The sequence below is a fragment of the Genypterus blacodes genome, unplaced genomic scaffold (assembly GCF_046128005.1).
Source record: "Genypterus blacodes isolate CSIRO-AG114 ecotype Tasmania unplaced genomic scaffold, CSIRO-AGI_Gbla_v1 ptg000030l_1, whole genome shotgun sequence".
NCBI classification, from domain to species: Eukaryota; Metazoa; Chordata; class Actinopteri; order Ophidiiformes; family Ophidiidae; genus Genypterus; species Genypterus blacodes.
This window is the reverse complement of record NW_027466843.1, coordinates 5291593-5312550: the sequence shown is the minus strand read 5'-3', so window position 1 is coordinate 5312550 and position 20958 is coordinate 5291593. Positions and strand designations below refer to the sequence as shown.

General features: G+C 44.1%; 1 protein-coding gene across 1 annotated transcript; it reads right to left on the bottom strand.

Annotated features, from left to right (window-relative positions):
- Positions 1-2695: 2695 nt before the first annotated feature.
- ugt8 (UDP glycosyltransferase 8) lies at positions 2696-19635 on the bottom strand. The gene is made up of 6 exons (XM_076145449.1): positions 19409-19635; positions 13748-14580; positions 11089-11231; positions 8346-8422; positions 7598-7817; positions 2696-5919 (listed from the first exon to the last, which is right to left on the bottom strand). Exons 2-6 carry the CDS (start codon positions 14576-14578, stop codon positions 5550-5552), a joined length of 1641 nt encoding a protein of 546 aa, XP_076001564.1. The 5' UTR covers positions 14579-14580; positions 19409-19635; the 3' UTR covers positions 2696-5549.
- Between the last annotated feature and the right edge of the window lie 1323 nt (positions 19636-20958).

Sequence of the window (20958 nt, the reverse complement as noted above, 5' to 3'; positions counted from 1 at the left end):
TAAGTATTGCAAGACCTTTGCATCAGAATTCCTGCACTTTAGAATATTTAGTCAACAGGTCCATACTTTGTTAAAGGAGGGGCAGTAAGTGAGTAGGTCTGTGTGTGTGTGTGAGAGAGAGAGAGAGCGAGCGAGAGACAGAGAGAGAGAGATAGAGAGAGAGAGAGAGAGAGACAGAGAGAGAGAGAGACAGAGAGAGCGACAGAGAGAGAATCTAAAGGAGCCCGTGGCAAGTTAATATGGAACACTACTACCCTCTACTGGACAAAACTGTAACCTGCAGGTAATCTCTCTCCCTCTCTCCTTTCCTCTCTCTCAAACACACACACAAACACAGACAGACACACACACCCTAGCACTCTGACCGGATTTCTATCTTCGAACTGAAAAATGTCCTTGGCTAACCTTTGTCAATATGAAACTGATCAAACAGGACTTTACTGTTTCTCCCCAGCTAAAGCCTCTTTGATGATCAGAGAAAGGTGAAAGTCTGGGCAATCAAATGAAGTGAGAGCGGTGCTGAGCTATCTATGATCATACACAAGCAGCCACGGTGAGGACAGACGTGTGTATGCAGGCACCTTATTTAGAATAGCATTTCCTTATGTCCCGGGCTCACGATTTATCAATCAACCTTCATATTGCCAAGGTGAAAAGGCAACAGGCGGCGTGCTTCCTCGTGTTTGGCGATGAGGCACATTTAACACTCCAGCTTCCTCTAATATAAGCAGCCATATCCCAAAATACTTGTTAGGAACTATTTTTATTGAAGGGAAGGAGCCAGGTTTTTCCAGACAGTTTCACAGCAGAATCACAGGCGTAAAGATGTGAATGTCAGACTGTGAAGCTGACGACTTCACATGTCAGTCACACTAGGAAGAGTTTACTGGAAAACTGGGTTTCACTTCTGTTAGTGGCAAAAATTAAAAAATCCACTTGGCTCAACTTCATTTAAACCACAGTGGAATTCATTAACATCCTTTTAAACTTGTTTTATACAAATCAAACTTCTCTTTGTCGTGTCTAAATGTGTTCATTTTAGTTTTTGGGATATATTTGTTTAGATAAATTCTTTAAATCGATGTTTAAAGGTCTAAAGGTCGAGAAAACGTACACCGATAGAGATGATACACACTTAGGGACAAGCAAGCAAAGCAAAGTCAACAGTTTCAAAGTCCATGTCCCCAACACACACACACAGACACACCCACACTAGGTCCAACATCCACCCACCCACCCTACCCTGTCATCCATACAGCCTGTTCCTCTTACGCTGTCTTACGCTGTCTGATCCAATACAGCAAATCCACTTAGGTCAGCACAAAGAGCTTAATTGTTCCTGATTGTCTATAGAGGAACAGAGGGAAGGTAAGAGGCCCTCACGCTGTCTTGAGGAGGGATGGACGTCAAGAATGATGACCACCGTGCTGTGTGAGATCGGGTTCCCCCCCCCAGCAGAGCCCTGCCCTCCATGCCTCCCCCGCTCCCCCCTCCCCCCATCCTTCCGCCCGTCCCGTCTCAGCTAACAGAACGGTGATCGATTTGGCCACCAGCGACCACAAAAGGAAACACCTTCAGGAATGTAAATTAAACATACCTGCAGATGCTTTTGCGGATGTATTTGTGTGTGTGTGTGTGTGTGTTTGTGTGTGTGTGTGTGTGTGTGTGTGGTCTCCAGGCCACTAAGCAGGTGGTGTGAATAATTAACAGAAGGAGGCAGGTGGGTGTTTTGTTACCTCAGCCTCACTCGGCATGAGCATTCAGCATTAGATAACCCTATCTATGCACCAGGCTGTGTGTGTGTGTGTACCTGTGTGTGTGTGTGTGTGTGTGTGTGTGTGTGTCAGTGAGAAACAGCTACTTTAGATGATTCAACCATTTGATACCTGCTTAAGCTGGTGCTGCTTGGTAACAATTTCAGACAGAAAGGCTATACATCCCCTATCAAAGTGAGACCAGCAGCTGCTGAGTCGGCTGTAATCAACATCAGGCTGCTCGGGTGTAAAGAAAGACTGCGTGCGTTGCGTTGATTCCAAACTGCTGTACAGCGGTGCGGTTAACACCTACATTAGTGGCTTCACTTCTGCAACGCAGTAGTGACAACACGCTGCTGTATAGAGGAGCACTGTTCAAGCATGTATGTGGTAATACATTGATTATGATTGTGTGGTTGTTGAGGGCGCTGGGCAAAGTCAGGGGCGGGCTGACCTCTGTTACATCACAAGGGTTACTTCCTGTTGAAAACTTGAGCCTCTTCTAGGTCTTTGCAGTAAATCAAGTGTCCCCGATTTACATTTACTCATTCAGCAGAAGCTTTCATCCAAAGCTGTGCACATGTGAGATTTAAGTACAACACAATTTCTGGGAGAAGTTTTAGTTTGGAAACTTGTCAGGAAGAACAGGAAGTAGACCCGGTGATGTCATTAAGGTCCGTTTTCCTTGCTTTCACACGCTGAATGAAGTATGGGGAGCTGAATGTAAATCAAAGTCCATGGAACAGCGACAAACGACATTGATTTAGAAACAATCCTTATCAGCCATAATGAGCAGAAGAAGCTTTGGCGTGTGTGTGTGTGTGTGTGTTGACCACAGTGGAGTGTGTGTGAATGGCTGCTCACACTCCACTTGTGCACAATTACGTCATTGTCAAACAGACATTTCATCCATATTCACAAACTGCCCTGTGGTGAGAAAAGATGTTTCAATCGTGTCTGCAAACAAAATATGCAATTTTTTATTCACCATTAGTATTTTGTTTACATTATTTTACTATTTACAACATGGACACACGTGACATGAACACTGAGGACTTTAAAAATCAAAGTAATGAGAAATAAAAAGGGGGGTATGTGGACAGATGTATCATGTCGTGCAGAGAGAGAGAGAGAGAGAGAGAGTGAGACAAAAGGGACAAAAGACAGACGAGAGACAAACTGGAGACAGACTGTTAGGGAGACAAATGGAACATGTGTCCAATGTCCAACAAGTGTCCAACTGAAGACGGCACACACCAAGTTTCTGACATACGAAAAAGAGACGGACCAGACTGCAGAGCCAAAGTCAACAGTGAAAGGACCTTTAAAGAGGGACGGGGGGGGGACAGGGGGGACAGAGGGGGACAGAGGGGGACGGGGGGTTGCAACTCTCAACTATATTAACATTAATACTGAAATAATAATCTTTTAAAAATATTAAGCTTCTTTCCCTCACATCCCTGTTCATAGCACTTGGGAGCTTCTGCCGACCCAGACACCACACACACAACAGCTGTGGTTATTTATGATGATGATGAAAGTGATGATAGCGACGATGAAGATTCAAGTATAATAGTCCCTGTGGCGAGTGGGGCTGGGTCGTGTTGAGAGCTCCACTGTAGCTCACAGAGGAAGGAAGATCATGAAGCTTCTCTTCTAGACGTCTGCCTACTGGTGGGTTATTAGTCCTCACGTGATTAAAGCTCATAGCGTTTACGCTCTGACGTCGCCGTGTTCGTCCCTGTGTGAGAGTTTGGTGAGTTGGTAAACAATGTTCTTTTACTAGAGTGTCAAAAAAAACGTGGTTGCCCTTTGCTAATTTAAAAAAAAAAAAAATCTAAATTGAAGTCTGGAACTAAACTAAAGGAAGGAGGAAGGGGAAATCTGAAGGTGTTGTGTTTGTGAGAATTCCCGTGATGGAGCTCAGGTTCCTCCCTGCATCTATCTGCCTCCAGGACCAAAGGAACCAGGCGAGCTCATACGCTCTCCCAATCCCTTCAAACTCAAAGCAGAGACGTGAGTAAAATGGACTGAACACACAGATTAAGAGAACTACTAAAAGCAACTTCAGTCCCATTGAAGGAAAACAAACAAACAAACTGTCATCAAGCCGTTATTAAAAAGGAATCTACAGAGATAAACACTCACTATGATGACAGAAACCACTCACAGCCAGCTAAAGAAACACACACCTGACCTGCCTTGTTCTCCACACACTCAGTCTAAAGCTGTACATTGATCTACACACACACACACACGCATGCACGCACACACACACAAGTGTAGAAAACGACACCGAGAGCGCATACATGCCAAGGAAAGGAGCATTCTGCATACACAAACGTTTGCATTATAAAAGGCCACATACAGAATATGATTCATCCAAACTGGGAATTAATATAATTACTTAACGTGAACCTGCCTAGCGTGTACATGAACCTCAACAGCTACATCTAACAGACACCAGGGAAACAAGCGGACCCTAAAAACTGCAACCTGAACAGTGCATTGATAATCTACAATAAACAACATACAGGGGGTTATTAACCCTGAAATCACTCTGGAGATAAATCATAGTGGAGGGAAGTACAGTGGGAAGTAGAGCTCTTAAAAATGGAAATCAAATGCTAAATCCTCAGGAATGTCTAAGGGAGAGGAGAGAGAGGTGCATCATTGAGGCGCGATGGTAAAGCAAGTCATCATAAATCAATAATGCTATGACTGAATCCCTGATCACCTGACAGGAGGAGGATCTCGGCCCCGTCCACAGTATCCTCCACAAGTTTCCGTCACTCTTTTAATATTGACGTGATCTCCGTTTTCACACCGACGAGCCGAACCGGAGCTGAGGCCGCTCGGACGCAGGGCGGCGGAGCGCGGGGTCGGAGCAACCGTGTGAAAAAGGGACATCAACATTACGTCAACGTGGGAAAATGTTCTCTGGTGCTGATTTGTTTAGACCACTCTGTGTGTGTGTGTGTGTGTGTGTGTGTGTGTGTGTGTGTGTGTGTGTGTGTGTGTGTGTGTGTGTGTGTGTGTGTGTGTGTGTGTGTGTGTGTGTGTGTGTGTGCGTGCGCGCTGTGGACTCCAGAAACCACAAACCATAGTTTAAAAAAAAATAAAAGAAGCCGTGGGGATTTCGTTTTTATATCTTAGAGGATGGAGTGTAACCATACGATCAGACCGCTGATACATGAAATAAATTAAAAATAAGATAAAGGTTAAAAAGGTCCATCATTTGTACAGTCATAAATAGATTTGTCCTCTATTTACATGTTGAAGCAGTGCTATAGTGTGCAGTTAAAAACATTAATGTCTAAATATTTTCAAAAGTCATTTTTCGCTGTTTTGTTCCGAGGAGGACGAGGGGTTGGCGCTCTGTGTTTCCCCTCTTCGTCATCTTCCCTCCGTTGGTGGGAAGGAGAGAACAAGCGTCTCCTCCTCCTCCGACGTGTCGTTCCTCTACTGGATCCTCTATGACTTTCCAATTTGGTGTTGTATTGCTCTAGCTGCTATTGTTAGTTTATCGTGTTTTGTTTTGTTATGTTAAATTCGCCTCAGTGCACACATACACATACACCCCACACACAGATTTTGAGCACCTCATCCCTTTTGCTCTGTCCTCACACGATGCAATGTGTATCCTCCAACAGACTCTTTGCTCGGTCGGAGTAGTAGTTGCCTCTAAGAACGGCTTTCCCTCCAAGCGACATCATTTATCAGAACCACTAAACCAAACCTAGAACCGAGTCCGTGGGGCAACTTCTTCCTCTTCCCTCTTGGCCTTTCAAAACACTAATTCATCTTCTTCTCGTTTCTCAAGGAGCCATTGCCTTTGTGCTTCCCGTTGGCCATGCTGTCACTATGGCAATGTCCGTTGGCCATGGTACCTTCATCCCTTCTCCTGCTCTGGTCCCCGACCTTTGCCCTCAGCAATCGGCCCATCCGGTAGATGGCGAAGCCGGCGAGAGCCAAGAGAGACCCGACGGCGAGGATCACGTCGAGCAGGAAGTACTGGTAGAGGGACACCTCGTATACGGAGGAGCGCAGGTGGTTGGCACCGTTGTGACGGAGGATGTAGCTGATCCAGTAGACGGCCCGCGTCACAGGGTGGCCCGGCTGGTCTTTGTGAATAGTGGAGAGGAGACGGGCCTGCTGGCGGTACCTGGGTAGGAAGGTTTGACAAAGGTAAGTCTAGAGAATACACACACACACGCAGATACACACACACATAGAACAATAAGGATGGCTGAGCAGTGTAATGGGTTCTGTGACACGAATGAAGTTTTATAATTGCACGGTAAAGCTCCTCTAGTCTCATTAAAGCCGCTGTCCTCCGCACACGTTTGAGAGAAGCACTGATCCGTTTGTCTGTCACCTCATTTGCTCTCTGACGCTCTTCTTTGCTTGTATAGAGTCGGCGCTGTGTGATCACAGTTTGGATTGGGTAACCGGCTGTGATAAAGTAAGACGAGATCGATGAAGAATCTGGAGGAAAAGCAACTCAGATTCTCCCGCTTCTTGTTTGCTGCCTGACACTCCTCCACCTTAATTGTTTGCTTTGTTGCGCCACATCACCACTGTGCAGCCGTTGGTTTCTGCCCTGCCTTCGGTTTTTCCGGCTCCTCTCTATTCTCCTCCCTCCGCTTGCCTTGTTGATCAGGCGCCGTGTCACGCCACCAGCTTCTCCCAACCCTGATACCGTCATCATATTCTCAGGTCTTGCTGTTGTTTGACATTTCCCTCCTGGGGTGGGGGGGAGGGGGGCCTCTCTCCATTTCAAAAGGGGTTTGAACCAATAATACTTTCTTAGAACACTTCCAAAATAAGTTGACTGTGGAAAGTTCTCTTTCATTTGATTCTATAAATGTGTACATTTCTAAATAGCTACATAAAACTCTGCCACCTTTAATGCTCCAGATGTTGGATTTGGGTTTGAATAGGTGGATTTTGCTGCTGTGCTCTTGAATTTCATTCTGCCACTGGTAAGAGAGAGACAGTGTGTGTGCGGCCGTACGGAGGAATCCTGCTGACCTTGGACAGGGAACAAAGTCTGCAAATTTTCATTTAGACAAATTTCCCCTCGGACTCTTTTACTGGAGTGGCTTGCGGCGCCTCACTGGAGCAGCTCACCGACTTCACAACATCATTGTGATCTTTAAGACCTCCCTGCTGGAGAATCCCTTATCCTACCATAAATCTTCTTCCATTGTCACAACTTTGTCACCTCTCTCTGTAATCTGTTTTCCCACCAGCAGCTGCCACTGCACACCTGACCACTGGAGAACAGCGGCTCCTCTCTTTGAATGGCCACTCCTGAGGTTTCTTACATGATTTCCTTATATGTTAATGCTTTGAGGGAGTTTTCCATGTCTCCTCAGAGAGCTCGCACTCAGAGAGCCAATGTTGTGTGTACCTGTCGAGCCCTTTCAGACACTGTGCGTGACACCGAGCTACACAAATAAAAGAAACACTGCCCGGCTTAATGTGAAACTTTGCGTACATCAGAGGTGTGCGTGTGAGTGTGTGAGTGTGTGAAATGAGTCAGACATGAGGCAAGAGTTTTCCTCTTTGAACATGCAAGTTATTTGATTTAATGTTTTCGTTGCTGTGGCTGTCTGTAGTGCAGTACTTCGATATTTAAAGAGATATTAGAGATAGATAGAGTACAGATAGAGTAGAGATAGAGTAACATATTTATGTGCAATCACACCACAGGCTGAAGACTTCTGGTGATGCCACAAACAGTCACCAGATGGCAGTGACAAACAATAGCACTGATACACAAAGCACTGCTGTGGTGTGTGTGTGCGTGCGTGCGTGCGTGGACTGACGAATCTAACCTGCTGTCTTTAATGACGCTGCTCAGGGCCGTGTAGAGGTCATCCTCCGTCATGCTCTTCCAGTGAATCATGATGCCCATACCTTTGGCTGCCACACGGGTCATGGTGTCATAGTGGTCCCCGAACAGAGGCACGCCCACCACCGGCACCCCGTGATACATTGCCTCGTAGATGCTGTTGAGGCCGCCGTGGCTCAGGAAGGCCCGCGTGTTGGCGTGGCCTGGGTGAGAGGAGCCATGAGGAGATTCAGTCAGAATGTATGTGAAATCGTTATTGTGCATATACCAGTGTTGTGTTCACTGGTTGCTGTTGACAGGCACTTATTCAGCTGACACTTGCATAATCAGCAGTATCGAGGGTGGGGCTTTGAGGGCTCGTACTGGAGGACTGATTACAATAACTGCACATATGAAGGTGTGTGTGTGTGTGTGTGTATACGTTGGTTGACAAGGTGACATTTGGAAAAGACATGATCTAGAGCTTTTGTAGAAGCGAATGGCAACTACTTAAGCAGGAAAGAGCCCTCAGCAAACCTTTGTAACACACGAGGTCTGCAATTATTTATGAGCTATAACTAAGTCATTATAGGTGGAAGGACATCTTTTCATAAACCTAATGGAACTTAATGCAGTGCCTGTAAATCTCTCCCTCTCAGCCAGTTGCCAAGACAATTATTTACGCAACAAACAAGTGACAAAAGAGTGGAAGGCAAAGCATCATCTATGTAGAGTCCTGGCATTGTACTCACCCAGTAGGTCATTTTGAGGCATCCATTCAACAAGTTTGGTGTTATTGCCAAGGTTACTGGGTGGAACTCCCGAGAATCTGAGGAGGGTAGAAAATGTTGAATGAATGAATGAATGAATGAATGAATGGAGAGACTGAAACATGAGACATTTTTGTCACCTGTTTCCTGTTCATGTTTGGTAAGGCAGATTTCACACTGCTCGTGTAAAATCATAACAAATCATTAACAACGAATTAACGATTGTAACAGTTTATGTTTATTTTTTTACCACTGTACAATGTACGTTTGAAATGCCAACATAAAATCGGACTCTTTATTACTGCAATAGAGGAGCACCGGTGTTATTTATGAGTAATTCAGTGATTCTTTATGTACAGCTTACAGTCGTCTTCTTTTGGAGTGTAAGCAGCTGCTTCCTGCCGTCTCTTTGTGTGTGGAGATACTACATATGCGTCCTACATTATGGCTGCCATCCTTCCTTCCTTCTATCTCTCGCTTTCTCTCTCTCTCCCCTCTCCAACCCCAACTCTTTCATCTTTCTTTCCGTCTTCAACAAAGCCGCAATTCACTGTCCTGCCAATCAAAGCCGCAATTCATGCAGCCAATTATCAATGACACGATTCATTTGCCTTTGTCCATCTATCGCTCTCAACAGAACCTCTTTCCTTTGGCTCTTCAGCCAGAGTACATCACGCATCAGTGATATTACTTTTCACTACAAATTGTGAGTTCAAGCTCTGCCTTTGCGCCAGTTTAGATTAGTTTAGACTCGTAAACTCTCAAAAAGCCTATGAGTCATACGATTGTGTGGCCCTAAATCAATGTCATTTGTTTGAGAACTGAGGAATGTTTTTCATTTGCTTTATCGTCCTCATCTTACCTCAGCGCACACTGACCACACCCTCTAGGACAAGAGCTGCAGCTATTGTTTGCTTTCAGTGACCTGAGGTGTAGTTTTCCTTCCACAACTGAAAGTCGAACATCGTTGACGTTTAGTTTGTGATTTATCTCAACGGAGATTTAATTTCAATAATCTGAAACCATGGAATTATCAGAGCGGATAATACAAGGTTTTCAGTTTTAGCTATTGAGACTAGAGTGCCAGAAACGTGAATAACAATAAACAGAAAATACTCCCAAACAGGAAACATTGAGGAGGATTTGACTCATGACCTCAGCGTGGCTCTGCACACTACTGTGTTGTTCTACCGATGTCTACTCCTCCATCATAATGAGTAATGCCCTCTGTATGCCCTCTCGTGAACCTCTCCATCTCAACTGATATCCTCCTGGTGACTCTTCGCCCAGAATGGCAACAGTGGCCGCAAGGGGCCGCCGCTCACATTGAGCAGATGCAGCAACAATATCTTAGGTGTGAACTCAGTAATCCCCACCTGTTCCCACCAGGGACTCCTGCTTTAGTCATTCCCCATCTGGACATCTCGTCACTCCCTTCTTTCTACATTTCTATATTCCTTCAACCATTATGATTCGTCATGATGAGTCTTTCGACCTCCAAAGTTCAGTCAGATAGCAGTTTGCTGCTGTTGAACCCTGCTTCCTGAATGTGGGATTGGAATGGGACCTCATGTCATTGTGCTACAGTATATTCTCCTCTCCACACAACTGAACTGAACCGAGACAGTGGATTCATTTCATTGATCTCATTTTGATGCTACTAAAGTTTTTATTATTATTATACAATTCAATCTATTGTCTCTGCGATTCCATGGTAATCACTAAATTTAAAACAGTAAAAAGTACATTTTTTAACTATAAACCTCCTGTGTAGCGGCACAACTGAATAAATGAACCCTTATGCCATGACCATGGTAACGCAAACATGAGTTGTTATTGTGACGTCAATGTAAACAGTGCAATGTATATTTGCACAATGACGACCTGCGATCCTGGAACATAGACGTCTGACAAAACATTGACAAAGAGAGACCATGAGCCTATAAAAAGTCATTTATCAGGGCCGCATGAATCCACGTGAAGTGTATCAGGATGTGAGCTTTGTAATGCTGGACATACCAGGAGAGGATTGTGTATTTGACCTATTTACACAGTCTATTGTGTGATAAAGGATGACGCAACCTCAAGGGGAAAAAGGTACCCAATTATCTTTAATGATTGGTTCAAAGCCTCTGTGTGAATCTGGTCAATGAGTCATGAACTGCTCCAGCATACCCAGATAAGAGTTAAGCATTAACTCATTAATGGAAGGTTAAAGGTTCTCAGTCAGCCTCAGTATTTCTCCTTTTCTGGTCCCACTTCTTATCTTGTTCTTGGTTCTGCTCACAGTAAATAATCATCGCTGCTGAGGTATAACTGTGGTATGTTTACCATTCAATAAGACAAGCCAAGATTTCAATCATACCCATCTGCTGACTAAGAGCGCACACAAACATTTAGATACTCCCTTATTCAGTCATTCATCCGTTAATGATTAAATAAACGTGTGCGTTCAATGTAAATGCCCGCAAGGCTTTAGTTGCCAAATCATATTGTTCCTCCCATGGCTGCTGCAAAAACCCACAATGTCATGCAATGTGGCTCATAGGTGTGTTAATGTTTGCATATATTCAGGTTTGTGTGCGAGACAAACCTCTTCAACTGAGCAATAAAATAGCTGCCCCGAGCAGAAGGCTACAAGGCCATGGGGCAGGAAATATTCCAAATAATGGAAAAGCTGAGGCCTGTGTGTGCTTAAAGACAGACATCAAAACGGATACTTTACCTCCAGACCACACGCTGGGGCAGCCTGGCGAGGGCTCCTGCAAGTTTATGAGCGATGTCATGGGAAAGATACTTGACCCCGGCTCCAAATGACACAACCACAAAGCCGTGCTCCGCTGTGTCGTTGACCCAGGCCTCAAAATCCTGCGGGAATGTAAGAGAGGCAAACAGAGCTAAAAAAAAACCACACACACAGCAGGTACAGCACAGTAATATGCTATTCAAATAGTACAAAGTGTATACAAAGTTAGGTTTGGTGCAGAAATTGTGTTCAGACTCTCCACTTTGTCAAAACTTATTTCTTCCTCCTTTTATTTTGGAAGAACTTTTTAGTCCTATGCAACCATTCCAATTTCCCAGCAGTTTAATCTTGTTTTGTTCTATATGAACGATAAGGGGCAATAAAAGCAGAACCTTCACAATACCTTTGCCTAATATTTTACAGTCTTTTAATCACTTTACAGCCGGGCAACATCGTCATTTCCTATCTCATGTCATGGCTGATGTAGAATTATTTGCTAGTTCATGAATACCTAAGAGATATACTCAGGTCAAAATTCGAGATATTTGCCAAATGAATAAGTAATGGATGAGTGAGCCAAAAGACAAAAGGACCATTCATCCCTCAGCAAGTGCAATATTCATTTACTTACCATATTTACACTACCAGTCAAAAGTTTGGACACACCTTCTCATTCCAAACTTTTGACTGGTACTGTATATTATATATGTCCACTATTGAACAAATAACAAACGAGGACATTTCACATTTGCATTGTGCTGCTAAATGTATGCAAAACCGCAGCAAATGGTGAGGTAAGCCATGCCTTCAAAGCTTGGTACACAGTGCTGCATCAGCTAGTAAATCAAACAGAAGTTGTGCTATACGTTTAGAAGAAAAGTATCTCCATGTCATTAAATGATTTGATAAAAAACACTAAACTTAGCTTTGATTCATCAGCGCCACAAACTACAGGATGACTAGCTTACATGCAAAAAGCTATTTACATCACAGTCCCTTGCTGAAAAGTCATTAGGCAGACAACTCTGGAGTATTCCCCATGTCAGCTTAATGGCTAGAAAAAGAAACGAAAGTAAGCCTGTGCTCATCAATTTCCCCCTCCAGAAATCTGGATTGAAAATGGAGTATGAGCCAGGCCTGTATGAAAATGATGACAATACTGAAACGAAGCCTCCTCCTCCTTCTGGCAGGGAATTCCGGGTATGTTAACCCAGCATGCCATTAGCTAATCAAAAAGGCTTTTCACTTGACAGATGATAGTGTCACTCTATAGACCATGAAGAGGGAAGAGGCTGGAATGGGGCCCTGTGAATGCATAAAAACATGTATACAGCAGGCAGAATGGTAACATATTCAGTCGAGATTTGCATAGGTTGAGAGTGGGTGAGGATGGATAAGGGAGCAGCCATGTTGGGAGTGATAGACGCAGAGGACAAGTAGAGGGAGGCGGCAAATGGTCCAGCTGCTGCAGCTAAGGCCTTGGCCTGGCACGGAGCAACCTAAGGGGCACACTGGCCTCTGTGTCCCAGCAGTGCAGCCCTACTGTCCCTACAACGCAGCCTCAGTGTCCCCATAAAAGAGTCTCAGTGTCCCCTGAGTTCTGCCCAGAACAATGGCCTCGTTCTCCCTCCACTTCCATTATGACTCCCTCTGCACACTGTGGCACAATGCTCCCTATTGGCTGGAGTGGCATTCCAAAACCCCCCGCAGTAGATACCGCAGGCCCGCGCTCTTGTCGTCCGAGCGCTAGACTAACCCCCATCGCCACCTGCCTCTGCACTCCATGGCTCCCCTTGCTCGCTCCTCAAACTCTACCGTGTGTCCATTCAACCCTCACCCATCCCCACCCAGAGCCAATCAAGGCAACATCCATAAAGGCGTGCTTTGTAGATGTGAGAATAACAGATACCAAGTGATAGGAGAGACACTGGAAACAAGCGCAGAGCAGAGATGAAAAACTACTGGCACTGTGAGACTGAAGACGGACAAAGAATGCAAATTGAGGGAGGAAGGAGAAAAGATATGTAAATGAAAGCAAAGAGAAGAAAGGAAAAAAACTAATTGTTACATCCAAGTAATTTAGTATGAATTTCAACTCATAATGAGCTGAACACAAATGTATTAACCGAGTCTTTGTAGTGGCTCAATTCTCCACATTAAAGCAATATTTCCGTGAAAGGAACACGAGAATTAACAACCTCATTTCCCTACAATGAATTTGAACGTGCAGGCAGAATGGTTAGCATACGCCAAGGACAAAGAGTCGTCATTGAAACTTAGCAACGCGACTTTCGGTTCAGTCCACCAAACCTTCACATTTGCATGAGGAGAACATCAAATTTGGGTGCCACGAATTAGCCATTAGAATGCAGTAACCTTCAGTGCTGTCGCTTTCCATTCCTTGATCATGGAATGACTCAGGCAAATGTGTCCATACACTGTGGACAAACGAATATATAATCATTTAACTTATTACACACAAAAATGAATATGAGTTATTCCTCATGAAAATGGGTTTGAACGAGACAGACCCTGTCACCAGGAAGCTACCTCTGTCTTGAGATCAAACACTTTCTCTTTGAGCTGAAACATTGTCTCGGCTATATTGTCTGTGCCTTGTCCGTTTCTCAGTACTGACCTGTGGCAGTGGGTTGGGGGGCTGGGTGAGGATCCCTCCGATGTATACCACATGTGGCAGGGTGGGCCTGGGGAACTCCAGAGCCAGGTCGGTGCATAACATCCACAGACGGCTGCCCTGCACCAGGTCAGCCATCGCCACTTGAGGTTTCACCCCGTACTTCTTCATAATCCTGTCGTATTTGGGCAATGCAATATAATGGACTCCAAAGCGCTGCACCAGGTAAACAGCTGTGTTGGCAATTCGTTGGAACAGAGACATGCGGTCTGTCAGCAGGGAGTTGAACTCAGGGACGTAGGAAAGTGGAGCCGGGGCACCCACCTCGGCGGGGTACCACAGGCCTGTGCTGAACACGGCATACTTGACACCCAAGATGTGAGCGATCACAAAGCCACACATCTCATTGGGGTCCACCAGCAGCAGGTCAAACTTGGCTTCCTTGAGGCGGGTCATCACCTCAACACTGCCAACCACAGCATCACAGTTTTGAGAGTAGTGATCAAGTATGTCAAAGAGTTCCAGAAATGTTAGGCGGCCTGAGAAGATGTTGCTGACTTTGGATTGCAGGAAATTGTCCGCCGTGGTGCTGTTGAAGATTCCTGGGTAGCGCTGTAAGTGGTAGTGAGGGGAGTAGGGCACCTCCCGACCCTCTGAAACTAGAAAATGGGTCTCGTGGCCCTCCTGGTGCAGAGCTGTTGCCAGCGTCTTGAAGATGTAGAGATGTGATTCAAACATGATGGGTGGGACCACGATCACTTTAGCAGCCCATGACCCACTGGGACTCCAGATGAGGAGGCCGAGGAGGAAGAGAAGTGATGGGGGTAGATGCATGGCTGAAATGACAAAGGTAGGAGCAATGTTAAGGCTGCATGACATCAGCTCATTGGGTTCATGTATTCACTTCATATCTGCAGGGTGGAGCCTCATATACAGGCATGCAAACGAAAACTCAGATTAATACCAGAGATGTGCCTGACCATGGTTTATCTATATCATCTGTATCAGACATGTTTATACACTTGGATCTTTGAAGCTTTCTCTCTCAGCCACACGATACGCTTGGACGTACATAATTGGACAACATAGGCTGCACGCTTTACATTCAAATCCTGTTAACAACATTGATTCTGTCCTCAACTAAGCTTCAGGTCTGACTTGATGGAGACAAACTCTGACTTCCTCAATAGGGATACAGGGCCATATAAATGGTGTTTGTGGTTACCTTAATGCCTCTCTTCCCCCCCCATCCCTCCTCACTCTCCACATAAGCATCACTGACATGGTGTGGGTAGCACCAACGTCATTCTAAACCTCCAGCCGCTCTATTCACAAACGCAAACACAAAGAACCATTATCATGCCGCCATGTCATAGCCTGTGTCCTATATGCCCACGCTCATTCTCTCTCATTTGAACTAATCATCCGCAATAGAAGCCACTTTCTGTAAACCCATCAATTACCAAGATTTTACTAATCTACACTGACCATCTCTCTCCTTCCACGGGGTATAGCCATACCATGAGACATGTGCTGACCGTTGGAAGAGATTGTAGAAATTATTGAGGCTTGAGCACGTTTGAGGCTTTGGGGTGGGACATAAAACTTCACAGTGACTTATACAACTGTAGCAGTAACTTATTTAAATGAGAACCACAAAGAATAAAATGAAGCGCAACACAAAGAGTGTTCTCCACACACACACCCAGTCCAAAAATTTTAACATAGACTATTTAACCAACATTGGCAGCACACTTGTGATTTTCTTTATTTGCAACAGGAGAATTGCTGTAAACCAACTGTTGGCACAGACAATTTAAGTCTCTAATTTCCCACAGTACAAATACAAGCTCTAAACTATACCTTGCCGATAAATGAGAATGTCCCCATGAATATCTTTGTCTGGTTAAAGCATGTGCGTTCAGATGAGCAATATCTCCTGATGTCACCATTACTCCTGTATGTATATCAAATGGCACGGTCCATACTGCTTCTGCATCTCAAGTGGATTTTAGAGCACATCAGCCACCTGTCAGCAACGTGGACTTGCTCCTGACAAACAGCTGGGGTCTGGTAGGCAAGGGTCAAAGTAGCCACAATTTAGCACAGTTCTGAGGATATCGTTTCAAAGACTTCTCTGCCCAGACTGTTGACTGTCGCTATAGAAACCAGCCACCGTCTACTGAGGACTGTGATGCGTCATGACTTAAGTTACTAGCGATGGAGTCGGGTTACCCTGTGTGCCGGGAGGTCTGAGGGAACAATCTGGTTTAAGAGAATTAGAGGACGAGAAATGATGGACTGACCTAGGTGAAGACAAAGAAGAGACAAAAAAGACAAAGGCACAGAGTTCCACCGCCATATCAAAGTTACGATCAACAAGTTTCCAAATAGAAATATGTTAATGCAGCACTATTTATGTTTTTAGTGCCCTCTAGCACTGTACTCTTTTATTTGTTAATGACAATGGTGCACTGCAGCCAAGAGGATTTGCATTTTAGATTGGGTAATTCCCGTTTGCTGAACATGATCGCAGCAAGATTTACCAGAAATCTTGGCATTGTGGTTGTGTCTTTAGGCGGTGAAGCCTGCCTATGCAATAGCCTTCCCGGGTTGTCGCCTGGCTGAGCCACATTTCACAAAAGCATATCACGCAACAGTCTAATCTACCGCCGTGCAGTGATCCGTCTGAAGAGATCATCCATTTTACTATCAAATCCTTGTACCTTGGACCAGAGGGTTCACGTGCCTCAGGTGGCCAGGCACCAGAGTCTTTGCTCAGTGTCTCGCCACTAGTCTCAAACTAGAGACCTGGTTGTGGTCTTGTACGGCTACTCGCTATTAAAATCCACTCTGATACCGAGTTCACTCAGATGCAAGAGTGTGTCCCGATTACTTTATATGAGCAGTACTAAACTTTATATGAGCAGTCATGAGTAGAACTAGAAAATTGCCAACAATATCAAGATGACAGTGGCTAATCTTTACAACCCGTCAATGGCAAATAATATTGTGAAACCAAGGCGCAGAAGAGCACCAAACCAATTTCCTTCACCCATAACTAAAAAGTTACGATGACGCAAATATTTTGGGCTCAAAATGTAACATACTGCCGTTTTAATATAATATTGACACTTTAGTATGAGATATACTATTAAATATATTTGGTATTACGGTGATTTAGGCAATATATCTTAAAATTACTGAAAGCTATTGTTTACTTAATTCTAATTAATCCACACCAACATTACACATTGATTTACTGCTAATTGTTTTGTTTAAAAGTACAAAAAATAAAAATGGACATAAAAGGACAAGAATTAATGTGAGAACAAGTAATACAAGTCACAAATATTCAAATATAAACCTTTAATCTACAGGATTCTCTGGGATTAGGCCTGGTTTACCACCTGTAAGGATGTTTGCGACTGTGTATTTCCAAACCAATCATAGCAACCCCAGAAAAACATCCTTATCCATTTAGGCTGAGTTAAATTGGTAATTATACAGTGATCATCGCTCCCTAATTTCATAATTTAGACAAATGTTCTCTTAATCTAACACAGTGGGAGGGGCGTCATAGCTGCTTCCACAGCGGGGGTTCATTATCTCAGTGCCTCCTGCTGGGAGGGAAGTTCTTAACTTGCTGTAAGTGATATTAACTAGATGAAGGCTAATAGCCATACAAGCATAAATCTGTCCTCGTAAACCTCGATGAAAGGTTAAGCCCAATGCATTTCTTCCTTAATCCTTCTGATGGAATTAAGAGCCTTAAGGTCTCTAATTTAGAATACAGCAAAATGAAAGTAAAGAGTATTTCAGTTGCCACGCACATGAGGTTCTGGATCAGTGCAAGTTGTGTTTGAATTTTGTGTAAAGATTTTATTGTCCCCCCAGGATATTATTGCAAACACAGATCGACGCTGGCAATGACAAATGCAAATTGGCCTAGTAGGAGTCCTTTAAGGTCTCGGCATCGTACCACAACACAGCACATAACGTCACATAACGTTGGTTTTTACGTACAAGTGACCATAGCACTGTATTGTGGTCGTGTGGTCGTGTCTCCATTCCTTCCTTCCTTCCTCCCTGACGTCCTCTCTTTCTCTCTCTCAGCCGTATTGGCAATAAAATAGAGGTGATCAACTTGGAGATAATCATATAAGAGGAACACCAATCGAATTACGTAACATTAAATTGCAATAACTATTAAAGCTCTGCAAATCATACAGTAGCTAATAAAAGGAGCTACTAACAAGAGGCACTAGACATTTCTTATGGGTTTGCCTCAGTCTCGACTTCCAAGGCCGCGGCAGTTGCAGGCCTTTTTGAGCAAACGCTTTATATAAACCAACAGGGAAACACACCTTAGTCTTACTGTGATATGAGGTTGAGATTTTGGGGCAGGGCTGATGCTTATGTAGACACCTTCTGACCGAGGAGCTCATTCCTACACACTCAGATTGAGCAAATTTGTGTCCGACTAATTATTATTATTTTATTGAAATTATCCAGCCACATCCTTTCAACCCCTATTCCACCTGTGACCATTTGATTTTACAACTCCTTTTTACTTTCATTACCTTACTCTTTGTCTGCTACTGTATAAACACAAAAACTGGTCAGACAGGCTCTGTCCTTTCCGGTGTCATTCCAGATAAGCAAATGAAGCTGGTAACAAACAGCACAGGTATCACCAGGAGAGCCATACCACCTGATGATCGCTTAAAGAGAACATGTAAATCTGACCCATCCTCAAACCTCACACAGCACAGGCATCACTTGGCCATAATTAAGCTTAATGGTGTTTATTATCAAGTTAGGCAACCCAACTTCAATATTTCACAATGTCCAATCTGGGTTATCCCTTTAATCCTGGTTTAGGTTTGTGTAAAGGCACGCCTTTCTGCAAATAGTCAATATGAGACCTATGAAAAACAAGACCAGACATAATTAATCTGGATGAGTATTAAATGACAGGGCGTTGACGTATTTGGTGGACAAATATTAACAGAACTCGAGTGGCCTTAAGCCTGTAGATTCAAATGTTAAGATTTCCTTAAACATCAGCCGATCTTGTGTGCGCCCTGAACAGGTGCCTTTAAATGCGCTCATCGGAAAAAAGAGAACTTGGGGTTTAAAGGGCAGGACAGAACCTTAGCCTGCCGGTAATACAGTACAGGTCCGGTGCCAAACGGTAAAAAACTGAAAATACTGGAGGATCCGCTACACACCATTTCATTATATCATCACATTTAAACTGATCATACAAAACGACAAAAGTCAAATATACCGGGAGCTCAGAGCCCTTTCAGGTATATAATCACGTATTTAAATTTAAGGAGTAATACAACAGCACAGCGCTAATACTGCAAACTAAATATGAGCGGGTACAAAGTACTAAATTGATTGACATTTGTTACGTTGTAAAGGAAGGGTCGCCGATAGCGATATTTCCGTTTGGCAGAGAACCTGAACGCTACACCTGTGTCTCCGGAGGTTTCCACTGTTTCACCTGAGCTCCCAAAGTAACAAACCGAGACAAATCCGCACATTTACTAACTACCAACTAAACTATCACGTTAGTCTCACCACCGAGTCGGTAAAATAGATACAAAGTACCGAACAGACCAGCTTGCACCTGTCGCACAAAACGCATCTTACCTGTGTTGGTCACTTTGTTACTTCAGTGGAGGTGCGGAATAGTCCTAACTTATTTTCTTCAACCGGAGTTTTTTTTTTAAATGATACGAAGTGGATGAAGGATAAATATTTTTTAAAAAGTGGGCAAGTGTTAGGAAAAAAATGGCTGTAAAGTAAAATGGGTCCCGCTTTTGGGAGCCGGTCGGAGGGGACGTTAACGCCGCAGTGGCTCTCTGAGAGGCGGGATCAGCGCCGTCGCAAGATGGAAGGAAGGGAGTGGCGGATAGAGAAAAGGGGGGGGGGGGGGAGGAGGAGGAGTTGTGTGTGTGCGTGTGTGTGTGCGTGTGTTTGTGCGTGTCCGCGTGTGTAAGTGTGTGTGCGCGCGTGTGTGTCTTTGTGTGTGTGGATGGTGGAGACGGAGGGGGAGAATAAAGGCCCGCACAGGTGCAACTTGGCCTCACCTGTGCTATGCTGCAGGTGGCCGCGTCCATGTTGATATCGCCAACAATCACAAAAGGTGAATGAGCCCACAGCGGCCCGACTGGTTTGGATAAGCTGCTCTAACTTCCCAACCCGTGACATCATATTTGTACTGAGAGTTGAATTCATGGTATGCAGCGTAGTAACGTATAATTAAAGGTTAATTTGAGGTTAATTAAAAGAGATCAAAACAAACAAAGCAATAAAAGGCCTGTATGAGCAAATGGTATTTCAGATTCCATTTAAATAGTGATGAATTCTTTTAGAGATGGCAACCTTTCCTCCCCTATTTCACAGATCTACAGGCTATGCCAGACCAGTGACTGAATACCAGAGCACAGATCAGTTCCTTTTTATTTTATTTTATCATTTTATTTTGCATTTCAGGCAGTCCAGGATGGGGGTGTGTGAATGCGGGGGTGTATGGGGTTGGGTGGGGTTTCAGGGTGGGATGCCATCTCTCTGTTTTTTTCCTTTCCTGTTTGTTTCTCCCCTATCTCTCTCTCTCTCTCTCTCTCTCTCTCTCTCTCTCTCTCTCTCTCTCTCTCTCTCTCTCTCTCTCTCGATTTGTACTAACCTACATTGCTGTTTGATATCATCCTGTAAGTTCTGTATGTACCCTATGACATCATTGCAACTCCAGCCCACTTGTATTCTACCTCAGGGTCTATGTATAAAGTTCAACAATAGTAGGGATATCACAACCCTCCTCCCTTCTCTCTCTATCTCTCTATCCCCTCTTTCTATTTGAAAAAATTATCTCCAAAATTCCCTACACCTGTATGCACAATGTCATGTACAATATCTGCTTCAATGAAAACAAATTGCAAAAAAATAAAGTAAATAGTGATTAAAGGACATTTGTTAGTGTTTCAGAGGGAGAGGAAAGACTAAACGTGAAAATATGAAAGCTGTAGGGAAATTGTATTTACACAAGGAAAAGGGAGTTTATAATTGACCTGTTTTCTGCTTATTCGTGCTGACTGTTTATTTCTAATGGAGCTACAGTCATTAAAGGCTGAATTAAACAACAGTTTGCTTCTACATTGAGTTCATTTGTTGGCTTAAAAGAGTGTGAAACAAAACTGACT